The 19,603-nt window shown below is 38.1% G+C and overlaps 1 protein-coding gene across 1 annotated transcript in view; it reads left to right on the forward strand.

Annotated features, from left to right (window-relative positions):
* SHTN1 (shootin 1) overlaps positions 1 to 19,603 on the forward strand; it is a 467,849-nt gene that overhangs the window by 288,187 nt on the left and 160,059 nt on the right. The window contains exons 7-9 of the mRNA XM_053692982.1: positions 914 to 995; positions 13,402 to 13,620; positions 13,781 to 13,806. Of these exons, the coding sequence (XP_053548957.1) occupies positions 914 to 995; positions 13,402 to 13,620; positions 13,781 to 13,806 (327 nt within the window). The remainder of the gene's footprint in view (positions 1 to 913; positions 996 to 13,401; positions 13,621 to 13,780; positions 13,807 to 19,603) is intronic.

Below are 19,603 nucleotides of genomic sequence, written 5' to 3' on the forward strand. Positions count from 1 at the left end.
TAGAATTGATTTGTTAGAATTCCCTTCAGTCTATGTATGGTAACAGCCAGTAACATTCTAACAACACTATATAATGTTCTATGGTTGATTTGTTCATTTAAGTTGTTTTAAATGAAACTAAAAACATTAAAAGACAAATATTTTTCTAATATAAACCAATTAGATACTTAGTTTGTAATTCCAAGGATATCAAACTTTATAAGAAAAATAGCAGAAGCACAGCTCTGTCTTGCCTGACTACAGCTTATAATTTTGTGACCCCCTTGTCAGCAACATATAAATGAACTCATGCAGTGGTCTCCTTGCTGTAGGTTCTTCATAGAGATTAAGGCTCCCAGGAATCCTAGTGAGCTGTTAAATTGTATTTCCATGTGCTACCTGACCTCTGAATAAATCACCAAAATAATGATTTTCCTGACAAATTTTCTGGCATTTGAGAAGTACTTGTGCTCACCAACTGGAAAACCTTGGAACCTTGTGCTCACCAGCTAGAGTTGAAAATTTCACAACATCCAAAATTCTACTGCCTGTATTAGCCTTTATCAAAATATGGCCCCAGATGGTGTAGAATATCAGTGGTAAAACACTGCTCTTTGACGCCATGTTCTACATTACTAAATACAAAAATCACTGAGTTTAAGAACAAAATGCAGCTAGCTAGAGTATTTTACCCTGTTGGCTGAACATTTTCAACCAGTAGCCCCGAATTGCAGCACAGAGTTTAAAGGCTGAGGTAACTAAAATCTCACCATCAGATTAACAATGGATATGTTAAAAATTAAAGACCCATTTTAGAACATGTTTCTGCATTTGTACAGTATCTAACGTAATTAACTGGGCACTCTTTTGTGGCCTCTTCCACATCTATTTTACTGTAGTTTGAATTTATTTGTTTTCTATTTTTATTTTCCAGGTAAATATAACAAAAAAAGAGAATGTCATGCTGGCTAAAGAGGTTTTTGAACAGCGAAAACTCCTGGAAAAATGCAACAGAGGTAAAGTAGCAATTTTGTTGGTTATTTTATTGTTCACTAAACTGTTCATATAACTGTCTGGGTTGTTCATAAATATGGAGCTAACTTTGCATAACTATACAGTAAATGAACCTGCCACCCTTCTCAGTTTGTATTAACTTGTTTAAATGTCCTCAATAATTCAAGCTAAATTATTTAAGCACAATAAAATGTAAAGTTGGTCAGTACAAAATTGTTTAAACAATAAAAAACAAGCAATCTGTTATTCTCTCAATTTTTATTATGTCTCTCCAAAACTGATTAATATGGGGGCACCACCACCACATGTTACCCATGCCACTACCTACATGTCCGCATCTCCAACACTGGTTGCTAGTTTTAGGGAATAGTCTATATATATGTTTTGGTGTTAAGTACCAGCAGTGTAGTATTTTATAGTTTATATCTAATATAGATGCTGATGTGGAAGAAGACTTTGTATTTTGAAAAAATATTTGTAGAGGTCTGGAGGGTTATGGATATACCTAGTTCTTCTTCCCATGTTTCGATAAAATGTGGAACATTACCCGGGGGAAGTTGAGTATAAAGTTTATGTATATGGGAAGGTGTGTTTAAGAGGTGGGGTGGGTGTGAATAATCGCTCAATGTTAGTTAGGGGTCGGGTCAAGTTGAAGGGTCTGTTTGCGAGTGGTGACATAATGATGAACTCTCCTATATGAGAACCAGTTTGGTATCCAAGACCTGTTTTGTTCTTTCAAGAGCTGTTGTGAGGAAATCTGCTCATTATTTACTATTTGGTATATACCCGTGTCTATGGGAGAATTTGTAAAAACATTAATAGAAAATTCATCATTATATATTAAGGAGGTCAGGGGACCAGGTCTGGATGATAAAAGCTGATTTGTTCTGTTAGCCGCTTCCCAAGTTTGTAGAGTTTCAATAGTTATAGGATTGGTTATTAACTTAATTTTGTGATTAGGGTTTGGGTGCCAGCATACAGTTCTTAAGTTCACTTCTGGATTCAGGTCTCTTTCTAGAGCAACCCAGCGTTTATGCTGCAAATGTAGCCTCCAATCAAGGATTTGTTGTAAAAATATAGACTGTCGATAAGATTCTATATTTGGAACCCCTAGTCCACCCGACTGTGTAGGGAGCGACATGATATGTTTGTTTATCCTAGGAGGTTTTCTGTTCCAAATGAATGAACTAAATATGTGTTATAATTGCGGTACATACCTAGGAGGTATAGTTTAATTTGTATACCGATTCCTGATTATCAGCTAGGAAAATGCCCAAGTATTTCAATGAGCCTTTACACCATCTGAATGGGCAGCAATTTTTAATTTGTCCCTCTAATTGTGGTGAGAGAGAAATTCCCAAAATTTCTGACTTTCTTGGATTAATTAAAAAAATTGGATAAGTTTTGCAAAAGGTTTAATTCTTGTAGTAAGTGGGGAATTGTTTTTTCGGGGTCTGATAAAGTGAAGAGGATATCGTCCGCAAACATAGACAATTTATATTCATCTCCATTAAGTGTTATACCCGGAATGTCAGAGTTGTTCCTAATTTTTGTGGCAAGAGTTTCTATGTGACATGTAAATAATATTGGGGATAAGGGCAACCTTGTCTAGTTCTATTTGTGATTTGGAATGAATCCGATAAGATACCATTCAGGGAGAATTAAGTATAACGCAAAGATTCTATGCAGCATTACATTTCCCACACCAAATTTTTGTAGTGAGGATCTAAGAAAAGTTAAGTTCACCCGATCGAAGGCCTTTTCCATGTCGGTAGAGAGCCAGATTGAGAGGATACCCTTCTCTCTGGCATATCTGAGTAAACATAAATTACAAACTGTATTGTCCTTAGCTTCCCTGTTAGGAACAAAGCCAACCTGATCTTGATGTGTGAGAAATGGTAGTATTCTATTCATTCTATTCGCTAAAATATTTGCATAAAGTTTAATATCTGTGTTTAATAGTCAAATTGGACGGTAGTTTGCTATTTGAGTAGTTGGTTTATGAGGTTTAGGAATAATTACTATATGGCGTGTCGGGCCTGGTCGGGAAAGGGTGTATCTTTGTAAATGTTGTGAAAGTATGCTAATAGATGGGGCGCTAGAAGTTCTTTAAATTTAGTATAATATATGTTCCCTAATCCGTTAGGGCCTGGGGATTTCCCGGAAGGGAGTGAGGTAATTGCACTTAGAAGGTCTTCTAAGGAAAAGGGTGCTTCTAGGTCATTTTGTTGCTCAATGTTAAGTGTGGGTAAATGCAAATGAGATAAATAGTTCTGTACATTAGCCAAGTTGGGACATTGGTGGTTATGACTTAGATTGTATAAATTTTATAATAAGTTTTAAAAGCATTTGCTATGTCCTTAGAGGAGGACCAATGATTTCCGGAGTCATCAGTTATGTGCATTATGTGGCGTTGATTTGTTCTCTATTTAAGTTGCCTAGCCAGCATTCTCCCCTGTTTGTTAGCCCCTTCATAGAATCTTTTTTTGAAGGAATAGTGCCTTGCGTTTAGCCTCTATACTCAGATTTTTAACTGTTGTCTTTTGTGTTCTAGACTATCTTGAAGTGAACGGTTGAGCGGGAATTTTTTGTGAATTTCTTGTAACGCCTTTAAATAAGTTTGTTGTTCTCTGATTTTGGCTGTCTTCAGAGCTATTAATTCTCCTCTTATAATGCACTTATGTGCGTTCCATATGTTTTGGATATTAACTTCTGGAGTGTGGTTTATTCTGAAGTATTCCTCTAGTGATTTCCATCTTAATATGAGGAGAGTCCACGGCTTCATTCCTTACTTGTGGGAATACAGAACCTGGCCACCAGGAGGAGGCAAAGACACCCCAGCCAAAGGCTTAAATATCTCCCCCACTCCCCTCATCCCCCAGTCATTCTTTGCCTTTCGTCACAGGAGGTTGGCAGAGACGTGTCAGAAGATTTCAGATTAGTTCCTTATGGAGGGTAGTAATCTTCGAGATAGGACTGGAGTTTTAGGTAGTCTTGTCAGCCTCTCAGTGAGAGCATTGGCGAAAGTTAGAGTCTGGAGATGCAGGGAGAGTCTTACTGCGAACCCATCCAGACTCATATTAAAAAGCTCCTTAAGCAATCAGCGTTGACGAGTTTCGCTGCCTGCTTTCTTCACTCAAGTCAATGTTAGAAGAGCTGCTACAATCAGTCAAACTTGAAGGACCGTGTCACTGTTCCATGGCATAGATTCCGGTAAGATTGTTTCATTACTTTACACACATGTTAACGATAAGAAGACAGGGTCACAGTGGGACTCCTTTATCTTTATGGAATCAAGGGTTAATATCACCTGAGGGGGATTATTAAACAGTGGGGTTTTTAAATCATATTTGTTATGTGATTTCGACTGCTTATGTGTAGGAACGTTTGGGCTCTTAGGCTGATACGGAACATACAGGTTCTTTCATTTGGAGAGCTGTGCAGTTTTCTTTAGATAAGATGGCGCACTTTTTTTCTTGGCAGAGGCAGGTCCTGCATGAGCACCATGTGACCAGGAACGGTCACGTTTTTCTCACCGATTCAGATTCCTGACCGGATGTCTGCAGAGAGAAGCTTCTTCTCTGTCTGTCTGGGTCATAGGAGGTGGTGAGTGCCCCAGCCATTGGGGCTGTAGGGTGCCAGTTGTTTTTCCATTCTATAATTGGATATAGACGAGTTATGGAGGATTCTGGAATTTTAGAGGGGGGATCTCTCCGATACAGAATCTGATACCTGTATATATTGTGAGGAGGCCCGGGTAATCCAGCCTGCTTAATTATGCTCCATATGCCGCAATAGAGTGTTCTCATCAACCAATGTTTAGAGGTTAGAGACCACTGAGCCGTCCGCCTCTGAGGACTCTTCGCCCAGTGAGGTGTGTTCCCTTGGTTCTGTTCCTACATACGCAGTTTTCCCAATTTTTGACCTCCTTTCGCCTGTAAGGGGTTTGTTTCCACAAGAGGTTACTAGACACTTCCGCATAGCCTTCTCTTCGGCCTTAGTGAGGTTTCCTATTCCTACTACGCGTGAGTGAGGGGTTAGTCTGGGCTCTACTGCCCGAGGCCATTTGGTGTCCGATCAGTCCTCTGGGGATGTGGTTCCCTCTGAGACTTTAGAGGGAGAACCTCCAGGGTCGGAGTCTGCTGACTTGGGTCCTCCGTCTGCCTAGGACTTGGCATTTAGATTTAGATTGGCACGCCTACGTTTACTTCTGAGAGAGGTTTTGGCGATGTTACAGATTTCCAGGACTGTTCCGTCAGTTGACTCTCTGTACTCTAAATCAAATAACGATCTTAACTAGACGAGTGGAGGATGGTATATTCCTTGTCGTCTTGATTTCCTTTTGTTTTATCATTTATTTATAATCCCAGTACCGGGCTCTATGGGGGATTGTATCGTATAACAGGCAGGGCCTGTTTTTGGTTTTCACACTACTTTTTCAGCCTTCCTCTTTCGGTTCGTACCGTATAGGTTTTGTTTTTGAGCTCTGGATTGTTTTAGAAACTCTTCTTAGAAAGACATTTTGTCACATGGGATTTTTGACCCTATTGACTTTTATAGTCGAGAGGTTGGAGTCTTCCTGTGGAAACTTATAGTTTTCTGCTCGGGGTGATAGTTCCTCCGATATTTAGAGGTCATTTTAAGCCTTGGAGCTTAATTAATTTGATGTCTCAGTTCTAGCTTTGCTGGAACTTAAAAAGTTTTCCTTTTTAGCACAGGAGTTTTTTCTTCTAGATTCCGGTTCTGATAAAGCAGGTTCGTCTATCCTAGTTAACAGACTGGACCTGTTTAGGACTGGTGAGGTAGCTCAGTTGGTAAATGCCCTGGCTACAAAAAGCCTGTTTAAAAGATCTAAGGTCACAAGTTTAAATCCTGGCAGCTCCATCTCGGCCCTTCATCCTTCTGATGTTGATAAAATGAGTACCATTATTATATTTCCTTGGATGGGTGCATGATACTGGATGCATGATACTGGATCATATGGATCTAGGGGTACTAGAGACCGGAAATATTTCCTTTCTGGACAATTGTCTGGTCAGAAAAGACTAGGGACCTTTGGAGATTTTGTCCCTGTATTTTTCTCTCCAGGAGGTTCTGGGGAAAAGGCTCTCTGTAGCTCCCTTAGGGGATAGTTTTGGCCCTATCTATTTTTCTGCTCAAGAGGCTCACAAGCTTCCAGAGGTCAGTTTTGTTCAGGTTTTGATTAGTTCAGGCCTGTGTTTAGATTCAGTACTCCTTTCTGGGGTTTACTTCTTGTTCTAAGAGTTTTGCAGATGGCTCCATTTGGGCTTATGCATGGAGTGATGTTAAATCTTTCTGTTTGAAAGATTTTCCTTTTTTATATTGGTTATGGCCTTAGCGCACAGAGTTTCTGAGTTGGCTGTCTTGCAGGGTCAGGACCCTTACCTAGTTTTCATTCAGCTAGGGCTGTTCTCTGGGGTAGTTTTCTTCCTATGGTTGTTTCATATGACATCTATCATGAGATTGTGGTTCTTTCCTTTTGTCTATTCCTCCTCCTTCGAAGGAGGGGTTATTTAATCTTGGATGTGGTTTGGGCCTTGAAGTTCTATCTTCAGGCTAATAGGGAGTTTTTGTCATACTTCTTTGTCGTGTCTATTCTGAGAAGTTTAAGGGGCCCAAAGCTTTGGCTATTTCCTTGTTTTTTCTGGTGGAGGAGCTTGTTCGCTTAGCTTACAGCTTCAGCGGGACGCAAGTTTTCTCAGAGGCTTAAGGCTCATTCATCTAGAGTTGTGGCTGCCTCTTGGGGTTGGAGAATGAGGCATTTAGCGATCAGAATTATACGGATTTTACCTGGTCTTTCTTACATATTTTTCCAAATTTCTACATAATTGATGTTTTTTGGCTTTGGTTGAAGCTGCTTTTGGGAGTAGGGTTTTGCAGGCTGTGGTGCCCTCAGAATAGGGTCCCTTCCATTTATTCAGTGTCCTCTAGAGCTTGTGTATATGTTTCCCACAAGTAAGGAATGAAGCCATGGAATCTCCTCATATTAAGATGGAAAACATAAATTATGCTTACCTGATAATTTCCTTTCCATCTGTATGAAGAGAGTCCACGGCTCCCCCCACCCCCCGTTTTCTCTGGTGGACCAAAATTTTTTGTTCTTCTGATGTATACCCTGATATTTCTCCTACTGTTCCTTGTTCCCTCTGCAGGATGACTGGGGGATGAGGGGAGTGGGGGAGGTATTTAAGCCTTTGGCTGGGGTGTCTTTTCCTCCTCCTGGTGGCCAGGTTCTGTATTCCCACAAGTCAGGAATGAAGCCGTGGACTCTCCTCATACAGATCGAAAGGAAATGATCAGATAAGCATAATTTCTGTTTTTGTGAGTTGTGCGTAAATCAAAGGGTTTTTTAGCAATGTTTAGTCTAGCTTCCAAACTTTATCAAATCTTTGTGAGGTAGGCCATTTAAGAGTGCAACTAATGATAGCATTATCTGACCATGTGATTGGGAGTATATTTGTGTGCTGTACGAATGCTTGACTAGTAACATCTGTTAAAATATAGTCAATTCTAGTGTAAATTTGTTAAGGATATGAAAAAAAGGTATAGTCTTTTGTAGATGGATGACGGATTCGCCAGGGGTCGTGAACTGCTAGAGTTGTTATGCTTGATTTAATTAGATTTAATGTCTTAATTGGGACCAATGATGATACTGTGGAACAATCCATGCTAGTATTTAGGGTTTATGTGCAATGTGGAAATCCCCTCCTAATTTCAAGCTTCCCTTGGTTATTTCCAGAAGGTGAATACAAAGTTGTTTAAAAAATATGGATGGGTTGTTATTTGGGGCGTAAATGTTGGCTACCGATACTTGTTTATTATACAATATCTCAGTGACTATAATGTACCTCCCCTCTTTACTAATCGATGTTGGTGTAAACGGTAATGATTTATTAAAAAGGATACCTACCCCTTTACGTTTTATTGAGTTAGAAGCAAAATATGCTTGTCTGAATTTCTTAAAAGATTGAAGGGGTTTGCAGCCTCTTTTAAAATAGGTTTCTTGGAGTAGGATTATATTACCTTTACATTTTGTGTAGTCCCTAATTGCTATAGACCTCTATTGAGGAATATTAAGTCCTTTGACATTGTGTGAGATGACTTTAATGTTTATTGGTTCCGAAGGCATAGTGGAATAGGTGGTCTATGTTGCAGTGAAGATTGGAGCTATGTGTTAGATGGTTATGTGTATAAAAGGTGCGTTTCATTTGAGACACGGAGTGAAACATCATAAATACAGTAAATTCACAGAAATAGCAAACGTTTAAGTAAATACTTGAAACAGTACAAACAATAAGTGTATTTTTCTAAGAATACACCATGGTTGGGGAGTAGTGATGCCAATGTGATTTCTCAGTGTACAAACAATATCAGATATTTAAAATAAACGTACAAAAAGGAGCCCTATAAATGAATAAATTAAAGGTTCTATATTAATACATCACTCTTTCAACTATCTAAACAAAGATCTTGAGCATAACGTTTTAAAACTTGAAAAGGGAAGTCAATCAACAGAGCTTAATATAGAGTAACCAAAGCTTCATAGTAAACAGATAACTTGATGTTAAGACTAAAAACAATTACACCAAAAAAATGTTCATGGCCATTAGTCAGTTTATGAAGATTGTAAAGGGTTACATACCAAAGTCCTGTTGAGAAAAACTTCTTACCCTCTATTTTTTTTCTTGTAGAAAACGTCCTTTTAATCTAGTGACTACAGACCCACTTCCATGTCTATTTTATGTTTGGTCAATTGTCTCTGGACTATTAAATGAGTCTATAATTACCATTATAAGTCCAATGGCGTGTCGGGTGCTGATGAAGAGCTTGTCTTTCTCCTTTTTGGTAACACTTTGCTCCATTGAGGGCACTGTTCTTTGCTTCCAGCAAGTTTTCCAGAAGGTTATGAGGGTGGAATGGCTACCATGCTTTCCGGTGGAGGCACAAGTGTGATGTTTAGGAATTTAGCCAAATTGTCCAAGTCACTGAATGTTTTTTATATGAATTGAGAGCCATTATGTTGATTATTAGGCTGAAAGGAAAGCCTCATCTATATCTTATATTATTTTCTCTTAGAGCATTAGTGATGAATTGGACCTCCCTTCTGCATTGTATAGTTTGTGGATAAAGATCTTGATAGATCTGTATATTGTTTCCTTGGAAAGAGATTGTCTTGATCTGGCTGCCTGCCATATTTCTTCCTTGGAAGTATATTTCAGGAAGCGTAAGATAATATCTCTTGGAGGTGCAGACGGTCTTGGGGGGGGGGGGCTTAGGGCTCTATGTATTCTCTCAATATCTTTGTTGTTGAGGGGAGGGGATTGAGGAGAGATATGTTAAAATATATTTTTCACGTAGGATTTAAGTTGATATTGAGGTATATCTTTGGAAATTCCTTGAATTCTAAGATTGTTTCTCCTCCCTCTATTATCCAAATCTTCTTCTATTTTATTGTGTAGAGTTTGTAGCATTGAATCATGACTTGATATTTGTTGCATATTTGAGTTCACTAGGTTGTTTAAGCTATATTGGCCCTCTAATAGATAATCTATTCTGGACCCATTTCATTAAGGTCTTTCTTTAGATCTCTCAGTTCTTCTTTAATAAAGGATTTTAGGGATTCAAGGTCCGATTTAGAGGGTAGACCAGCTATTTGAGATTGTATGGTACGCAGCGAGTCTTGTTGAGTAACCGAGTCATTAGTTTGCAAACTCATACCTACAGTTGTTTTGAGCTGTGTGGGGTCTGTAGAAACAGTATTGGATACTTGAAAGAAGGTAGAAACTGAAGGCACTGAACTAGGAGGTTCATTGTGTTTGTCTTGCATAGGGCCTTTGCTTGCAGCCATTTCTGAGAGAAAAAAAAAATCTTTATCTCAGTTGTTACTGAGAAAGTGAGCTTGCGTATAAAATCAGAAATGTGAAAATAGATAAGGTGGGATATCTGATTTAATTTTGAGATGTCATCCATTTTAATGGTGAAGTATTAACCCTTATATTATAAAGAGTTAATTTTGCATCTTTAGACATTTTAATTCTGTGTAGGTGGAACTTGAGATGTTCTCTTTTTAGGAATGAGCCATATACAATTCTAGAAAAGAAACAAATTCCGCAACAGTGGTGTAAAGAAGGACTGGGAGAGATTTGCAAGTAAAATTGTATTTAATACATCTCAAAACGAGTATAACATAACAGGCACAGCAAACAAACCCCGCTGACGCGTTTCCCGCTTCACAAGCGGTTCATCAGAGCTGGGAGAAAAGGTGTTACAGAAAGCTGTTAAATCACAGGTAGCAAAGGTGAGTAGCCAATCGGCATACAGAGTTCTCACCTACGTCTCAACAATCCATAAACAAGATAATTTTCACTATCACTAAAGTTGATACAAATTCATTCTAAATGGTCTCATACATACAAAAGATCATAAAACAAAACACCAATTCTAAAATGAGTAATAAATCAAAGTACAGAATAGCGGAACCCTTCAGCAAACAAATAGTGCAACTGCCATTACATTTAAAGTAACAGACTCCCGCATTATAATAGTCACCACAGTATAAAAGTAAAATGCAAGCAAAAATCTTTTAGGGCAAATACGGGAATATGTTACAATGCAACAACTATACATGATAGAATTGCACCGTGATCGAATAAGAAATATAATTGTATATCTACAAGTTTAGGATCATATTAATATATTTGATAACGTTACTAGGACTAAATGTATAATGTAAAATAAAAATGTTCCATTATTTTAAGTCAAAACATCATATTATTCACATTATTACCTAGTCTTCAAAATAGCAATGAAAACTTAGTGTTGTACTCACACAAATAAATGGAACATAAAATATGTATTTAATTTTTAATTTTTAGGCATCAATGAACAGTTTAATATCGCTTATTTTATTGATCCCCAGGGGGGAACCGGTTTTTAAAGTATAGATCCAATAGATCTCTCTCTTACTTAGAGCCTTATACCTGTCACCACCTCTGGAGTTCATTTTTACTTGTTCAATACCTTGGAAACAAATACCTAAATTTGTCAACATGCTCATAAAAATGCTTTGCCACTGGTGTTTTTGGTACATCAGCCTCTAGGGACAAAAGATGTTCTCTGATCCTATCCTTTAAGCCCCTAGAGGTGAGACCCACATACTGAAAATTGCAATGTAAACAAGTAATGAGGTACACCACAAATGTAGAGCTACAATTGATACGTTCCCTAATATTATAGATTATGCTAGTATTTGTTGAATGGAAAGTATCTCCTACAAGAGCAAAATCACAGCTCTTGCACAGTCTCACTCCACATTTGTAGAAACCACATTTTTTAGACAACTAATTACCTGTTTTACCCACCATCACCGAAGTGTTGGTATTAGCTCCAGAACTAAGATTCTTATTAATTTTATCCCCTATAGTATCAGATCTATAGGAGATAAATTTACAATTTCTCGATAGTAACTTAAGATCTTCATCCATTTCTAATAGGGGTAACCTTTTCTTAATGACATTGCAAACGGCATCATATTGGTTGCTAAACTTAGTTATAAAATTGACACCAATATTGCCATGGGTCACACTCCTATTTCTAGGTTTCTGTTTATCTTTGAGTAAATTACCTCTGTTGAAACCGGAGACTAAATTGGCAATTTTAGTTAATTCCTCTAGGTTATAACCTCTATCAACCAGACGTGTAGTTAATTCATTTGCATGTTTCCAATAACTATCCAGAGTACTACAATTGCGCATTAACCTGATATATTGACATTTGGGGATTCCCTTTTTCAAATGCTTGGGATGTAGAGAATCAGCTCTTAAGATAGTATTCCCAGAGGTCTCCTTTCTATAGACTTCAGTGACAATTGAATTCACATTATGTCCTATGAGTACATCCAAATAGGATATACTATCACCGGAGACATTATAGGTAAAACTGAGGTTGTTATCATTACTATTCATATTATCAACAAATCTCTCTAGATTATTTATTTCACCCCCCCAGACTATCAAGATATCGTCAATATATCTGGTATATAACAAGATGTCATCTTTGTAAGGGTTATCATTGTTAAAGATCTTCCTTGTTTCAAAATCAGCTAAGTATAGATTCGCATACGAGGGGGCAAATTTTGCCCCCATCGCTGTCCCTCTCAGTTGTAGATAAAAATCACCATTGTACATAAAATAATTGTGATGTAGGAGAAAAGAAATAGCTTCTATTAGAAACTCAATAAGGCTATCATCATACCCAGAGTACCTAAGGAGCATTCTTCTAATTGCACTCAATCCCTGTTCATGCGGTATGCATGAATACAGGGAAACTGCATCTATAGTAGAGAATACAAAACCTTCCTTCCATTCAAAATCTTTGATGGACCTTAGTAAGTGTTTAGTATCTCTTAAGAACCCTGGTAATGATTGTACTATTGGCTGAAGCTGTGCATCAACCCATTGACCCAGTCTTTCTCCCAGAGAGCCAATTGCAGAGATAATTGGTCTCCCCGGGGGATTGACCAAGGACTTGTGTATTTTAGGTAAATACTTAAACACTGGTATCCTTGGGTATTCAACAAATATGGAATCCACTAGCTTGTTAGTAAGAACAGCATTTTCTGTCCCTAAATCTAATACATGCTTAAGCTCCTTCTGAAATTTAATGGTGGGATTAAAGGTAAGCTTTTTGTATGTTTTGGTGTCCCCTAACTGACGAAAAACTTCTTTATTATAGTCAGCTTTATCTAACACAATAATAGACCCTCCCTTATCAGAATTAACTATCATCAGGTCAGAATTAGTGCTCAATCGGTTTAATGCAGATATTTCTTTTTTATTTAGATTACTGTACTTAGATGTTTTCTTACTAGTACCATTATTTAGTTTCATAGAGAGTTCTACTAGATCTTGTTCTAGAATTGAATGGAATAACTCAATCACATCATTTCGTGCCTGTACTGGATAGAAAGTGGTAGACTTAGGTTTCAGCATTGATTGTTGTTTCGATACAACCCCAGAACAAGATCCATCACTCTGTAAATCACAAAGTGTCACAACATCACATAGTTCTTTAAAGTTACAATTATCACTAATGGCAATCGTGTCTCTCATATCATCCTCCACAACCTGTGGTTCAACAGTGGCACAAAAATGCTTTTTCAAAGCTATTTTACGTATGAACTTATTTACGTCCAGTATCGTATCAAATAGATTAAAGTCTTGTGCAGGAGAAAAACCCAATCCCTTTGATAATACAGATCTCTCATGTGACCCCAAGTTCTTGGAGGATAGATTAATTATTTGATGTTCTTGTTGTTGTTCTTTTTCCATTGTGTCCTTCGACTTGGGTACCTGGGTACACTCTTGGTAGTTTCTTCTCTCTCCAAAGTGACTGTGGTATTTTTCTCCTTTTTTGAGTGCTCGTCTGGTAACTGCCCGTTTTTTGGCCTTGCTCCCAGTTCACTACTGACGGTCATTGGTACTCTCACTGGTGTGGAAGTAGTTGGCAGAGACTTTGTTGGTATGGAAGTGGTTGACATAGAAGAAGATGCATTGCTGGAATCACTGAGGCCTGTTGCACTTTCAAAACTAGAAAATGTCACTTTGCGTTGACTTTTATTCTTATTTTTGTTGTTTGTCTTCTGTTTATTTTTCCGTTGTTTCCTATCTGCACTCCAGCTGTAGACTATCCCCAGTTCATAGTCTTTAGAGTCCCTTTCATATTTCTTGTATTTGTTATCTGACAACTCTATACTTAATTTCTCTAGAGTGTCATCAAGTTGTTTTTGAAAAGGTAACATTCTTTCATCATCCTTGAAAACAACCAATTCTTTATCCAGATCTTCAATTTCTGTTAAAATGGTTACTCTCTGTTCTTTTTTAAATTTAACGAGTTTCTCCATAAGGATCAGAGAGCACTCTGAAAGGGACTGATTCCAATCCTGCATAAACTCTGGGAATTCCTTATGGAATGCTGGAAATTTTTTCATTCTCAAACCTCGCGGTATCTTTTTTCCTCCAAATAGCATTCCAAAAATTCTATATCCCACCACAGTTTCAATTCTTTGATGTGTATTTTCTCTTTGTTTGCAAAAAACACTAAGTTTTCATTGCTATTTTGAAGACTAGGTAATAATGTGAATAATATGATGTTTTGACTTAAAATAATGGAACATTTTTATTTTACATTATACATTTAGTCCTAGTAACGTTATCAAATATATTAATATGATCCAAAACTTGTAGATTATAATGCGGGAGTCTGTTACTTTAAATGTAATGACAGTTGCACTATTTGTTTGCTGAAGGGTTCCGCTATTCTGTACTTTGATTTATTACTCATTTTAGAATTGGTGTTTTGTTTTATGATCTTTTGTATGTATGAGACCATTTAGAATGAATTTGTATCAACTTTAGTGATAGTGAAAATTATCTTGTTTATGGATTGTTGAGACGTAGGTGAGAACTCTGTATGCCGATTGGCTACTCACCTTTGCTATCTGTGATTTAACAGCTGTCTGTAACACCTTTTCTCCCAGCTCTGATGAACCGCTTGTGAAGCGGGAAACGCGTCAGCGGGGTTTGTTTGCTGTGCCTGTTATGTTATACTCGTTTTGAGATGTATTAAATACAATTTTACTTGCAAATCTCTCCCAGTCCTTCTTTACACCACTGTTGCGGAATTTGTTTCTTTTCTGTGACTTTTTAATTAGGGGTTTGGAGAGCCCCAGCAGCAGTGGAAGTATATGCCTGCTAAACCGGTATTACACTGGTACTCAGGAAGGCCCTGGATTATAGCACTCTGTGCATACTGATGCTCGGTGTTTGAATGTGAAAACAGGACTGCTACAATTTCAGCAACTGAAGAATACGGGATCATTCTACACTGAGAGGGCGCAATCTGGGTGAGTCCTTACCTTTTCGTTATTCGCACTTGGAAATTCTATTGTATTATACAGGTGACGTCCGCATGAGTGGGACTCATTGATAGAGTCGGTTTCACCTATATGTACATTACGTATAATATTATCAGTTGTGTACACTGCATCAATGCTGAGAAGTCTTTTTGTGTGATCCATATACAATTCTATGTGACTTGGTTAAAACTGAATCTGCCCCTGAGTAATATGCTTTAAGCCCCTTTCAGATTTATATTGCCGACAAGGCCACGTGGGAGAATGTGGTGGTGTAGTTATTAAGCTGTGTCGTAGTAGGGTCTATCACGGAAAGCCTGCTCACCATATGCCTTAGTATCTTTGGGTGGTCTATTTAAACTAGCTCACCATGTTCTTACCCTACCGCACACAATATCCAGCTTACTTGTTGGTTTCTGTAGGATGCTGTGATCCAATGCTGATTAACAAACAGGCCCTGCTAACAACTCCGTGGAGATCATTTGGGGCAGTCTCAGGCTGGCGTCCGTCGGGTTCGGCTCTTCTTTTTTAATCCAGATGTTTGTGAGCCTTCTCTTGCTCGTGCACAGCCGATCAGAGTTTCAGCCAAGCAAGATGGCGGATCCGCTTCGTCTCGAGTTGTCCTGTGAGATTGGGAGTTCACACTGTCCAGGGTTTCCCAAACCTGAGGCAAACGTTAAGGGTGTTGTGGTGTTTGGCAATTGTGCTCCCTAAAGTGCAGATTTTGGCTCCTTGTGTCCTATAAGTGTACTGAGGACCTTGGTTATCACGGAGCTCTGGTAGTGTGCGTCCATATACCTGCACGGCGCAGCTCCGCCCCCCCCCCAATGCACAATTTTTAATTACCAGAAGATATGTTACCATCTATCTGCCTATGCATTCTAGAATATATGCATATGTAATAACATTCTATAATAGTCGATCAATTTCATTTTGCAGGGCTTTGTAATTTCAGAGCATGCCTTAAAGTTTTGATACTAAAGAGACGGTAAATGCTTGTGTCTTGTAAAACAACTTTGCAATATGCCCTGATGAACCCCTGGGACACATGCTCTGGAGGGGGGTGAAACGTGCGGTGGCACTATGTGTATTACACCTTAAGATAAGCTAAATACTATCTGAGGTTTGTTTGTGGTGACACATTAAAGCGGAAATCTCAACCCAGCATTAAATAAGCCTATACTGCTGTCCTTGATAAGATCCTAATGACCAGATCAAGCCTGGGAGTTGTGCATATGCGCTGAAACGATAGCGCTTGGATGCTGTATCTGTGACTTTAGGAATCGACTCTTGGAGTCTGAGGACAGCCAATAACAAACAGGTGCTTTATTTCCTAAGTACTCTCACTTGTTAATATGAGAGCCTGATATCGACCGTGAATGTCCTGACAAGGAGTTACAGAGTTGCGGTTGGTCTACTCTCTCTTGTTTTTTTCCTGGACCAATGGATACAGTTTCAAGTACTAGGAACCAATTGGAGCTGCAGTGACGACCTAACCACCCCCACTGGGGATTACATCACACGCCGAGGAATTACGGACCGGCAAAAGAAAGAAAAAAAGCACCATCGCAACTTTACTCTGGAAGATAAGTACTGTCTTTATATTATACAAATTGTGGATCGGTTTTTTGACCTAGTGTGCAGCAGATTCTGTTGCGGTCGACTATCTACCGACACATGCTATGTATTATCAGTATATGGCTTTCATACTTACATCTAACAGTGGAAAATGGACTGATAAGTCTCTTGTTCATTTTGTATATAGTATGCTATATATATGTCTTACATCTAGGATAAGTTAGTAGTGTCTTGTATTTAGACAATTTGTGCATGATTTTCACATATATTATCCTATAGTTTTACATTGTTCTAGTCTGCATACGTATGCATAGGGTTTGAGATTTTCAGATAGCTTTATGTATTGCCCTTGTTTTGATTGTGCATTTTAAATTGTAAGAGTTTCCTCTAACTACTGTAGCCCGGAGGAACTGATCAAACACTGAATGTGAAGTGGAACATTTAAATAAAGAAATTGGATTTTTTCAAAATAACTTTTCGTGTGCTTTTTTATCCCTTGCTTTTTTGGGACATTTACAAATGCCCCAATACATGTCTATCTTTTTTGTCATTTAAATTTATTATTCAAGGGTAGCACCGAATATTAAATATACAGCAATATTTTCTACTCTCTCTATTTTTTCAATTTTTTGTACAACTTTGCAATATACTTGGATTATTTATTCTAATTTAGATTTATTTAATTCTGAAAAATTAAGAGGTTATCAATTATGACAACTGGAAGGACACGTGTATTGAAAACATTTACAGCAAACTAGGTATTAATGCATTGATGACTAAGAAAAAAAATCTTGTAATTACAATGGTTTTTACATTCACTTTAAATAATGTTAATGCTAAAGAATCTTATGTATTTTCCAACGTTTTTTACATAGTGTATTTTTTCCATAAACTTGTTCGTCTTGATCCGTATTATATACTGCAAACTGTTTACCAGTGTGTGTTTCCAGTTTAACTACAATAATTGACTGTTTGTATATCAGGAACAATGATTGAATTGTAAAGTCATTGCTTTGTTGACAGACACCAGTAGCTGCCAAGGAACCTATAGGGCAATATTCCAAGGATATGTTGATTGCAGACATCTAATAAGTTCATTGAAATATCCGCCTTCAACTTTCATTTCTTTCTCTGCCACTTGCATGGACGTTAAACCCTAGGAAGCAGTTTATAAAGCATCATGTATGACTTGTTTGCCAACACTTCTTTCCAGAAATGTGAATTGCAGACTCTGCTAATTGCATCTCCTTTGATTAGCAATTAAACCCCATTGAAAAAATAGACCCATGAATATTAATAGGCTGAAGGCCTGGATGGTGAAGTGCTGGCAGGTTCAAATGCTTCCTGATTATAATCACTATGTTGGTGTTCCTGCTTGCAGGGGGAGGAAAAAGGAGTGTCTGTTTGCTGCTAGAGTTTAGAGTAGTTCATCGGTTAATGGGATTAGAAACTTATGCTAATTGCACCACATTTAAACTAACAAGCACATAAATTTGCAGAACAAACAATTCTGCCTTGTATTACTGGTGCTGTTGCTCTTCCCAGCTGTCAATGAGTTGTGTAGCTGCATGTATTGCTAGTCTCCTTTCTTAAATCTTTAATACATTCTTCACTTGACCTTTTTATATATATACATATATATATATATATATATATATACACACATATAAAAGGACTAGTGTGTCTGTACATCATTATGCATCTAGCGTGTCTGTACATCATTATACACCTAGAGACTAGCGTATGTCTGTACATCATTATACACCTAGAGACTAGCGTGTGTCTGTACATCATTATACACCTAGAGACTAGCGTGTGTCTGTACATCATTATACACCTAGAGACTAACGTGTGTCTGTACATCATTATACACCTAGAGACTAGCGTGTGTCTGTACATCATTATACACCTAGAGACTAGCGTGTGTCTGTACATCATTATACACCTAGAGACTAGCGTGTGTCTGTACATCATTATACACCTAGAGACTAGCGTGTGTCTGTACATCATTATACACCTAGAGACTAGCGTGTGTCTGTACATCATTATACACCTAGAGACTAGCGTGTGTCTGTACATCATTATACACCTAGAGACTAGCGTGTGTCTGTACATCATTATACACCTAGAGACTAGCGTGTGTCTGTGCATCATTATACACCTAGAGACTAGCGTGTGTCTGTACATCATTATACACCTAGAGACTAGCGTGTGTCTGTACATCATTATACACCTAGAGACTAGCGTGTGTCTGTACATCATTATACACCTAGAGACTAGCGTGTGTCTGTACATCATTATACACCTAGAGACTAGCGTGTGTCTGTACATCGATTATACACCTAGAGACTAGCGTGTGTCTGTACATCATTATACACCTAGAGACTAGCGTGTGTCTGTACATCATTATACACCTAGAGACTAGCGTGTGTCTGTACATCATTATAACACCTAGAGACTAGCGTAGTGTCTGTACATCATTATACACCTAGAGACTAGCGTGTGTCTGTACATCATTATACACCTAGAGACTAGCGTGTGTCTGTACATCATTATACACCTAGAGACTAGCGTGTGTCTGTACAATCATTATACACCTAGAGACCAGCCTGTCTGTACATCATTATACACCTAGAGACTAGCGTGTGTCTGTACATCATTATACACCTAGAGACTAGCGTGTGTCTGTACATCATTATACACCTAGAGACTAGCGTGTCTGTACATCATTATACACCTAGAGACTAGCGTGTGTCTGTACATCATTATACACCTAGAGACTAGCGTGTCTGTACATCATTATACACCTAGAGACTAGCGTGTGTCTGTACATCATTATACACCTAGAGACTAGCGTGTGTCTGTACATCATTATACACCTAGAGACTAGCGCGTGTCTGTACATCATTATACACCTAGAGACTAGCGTGTGTCTGTACATCATTATACACCTAGAGACTAGCGTGTGTCTGTACATCATTATACACCTAGAGACTAGCGTGTGTCTGTACATCATTATACACCTAGAGACTAGCGTGTGTCTGTACATCATTATACACCTAGAGACTAGCGTGTGTCTGTACATCATTATACACCTAG

This window comes from Bombina bombina, chromosome 9 (assembly GCF_027579735.1).
Source record: "Bombina bombina isolate aBomBom1 chromosome 9, aBomBom1.pri, whole genome shotgun sequence".
NCBI classification, from domain to species: Eukaryota; Metazoa; Chordata; class Amphibia; order Anura; family Bombinatoridae; genus Bombina; species Bombina bombina.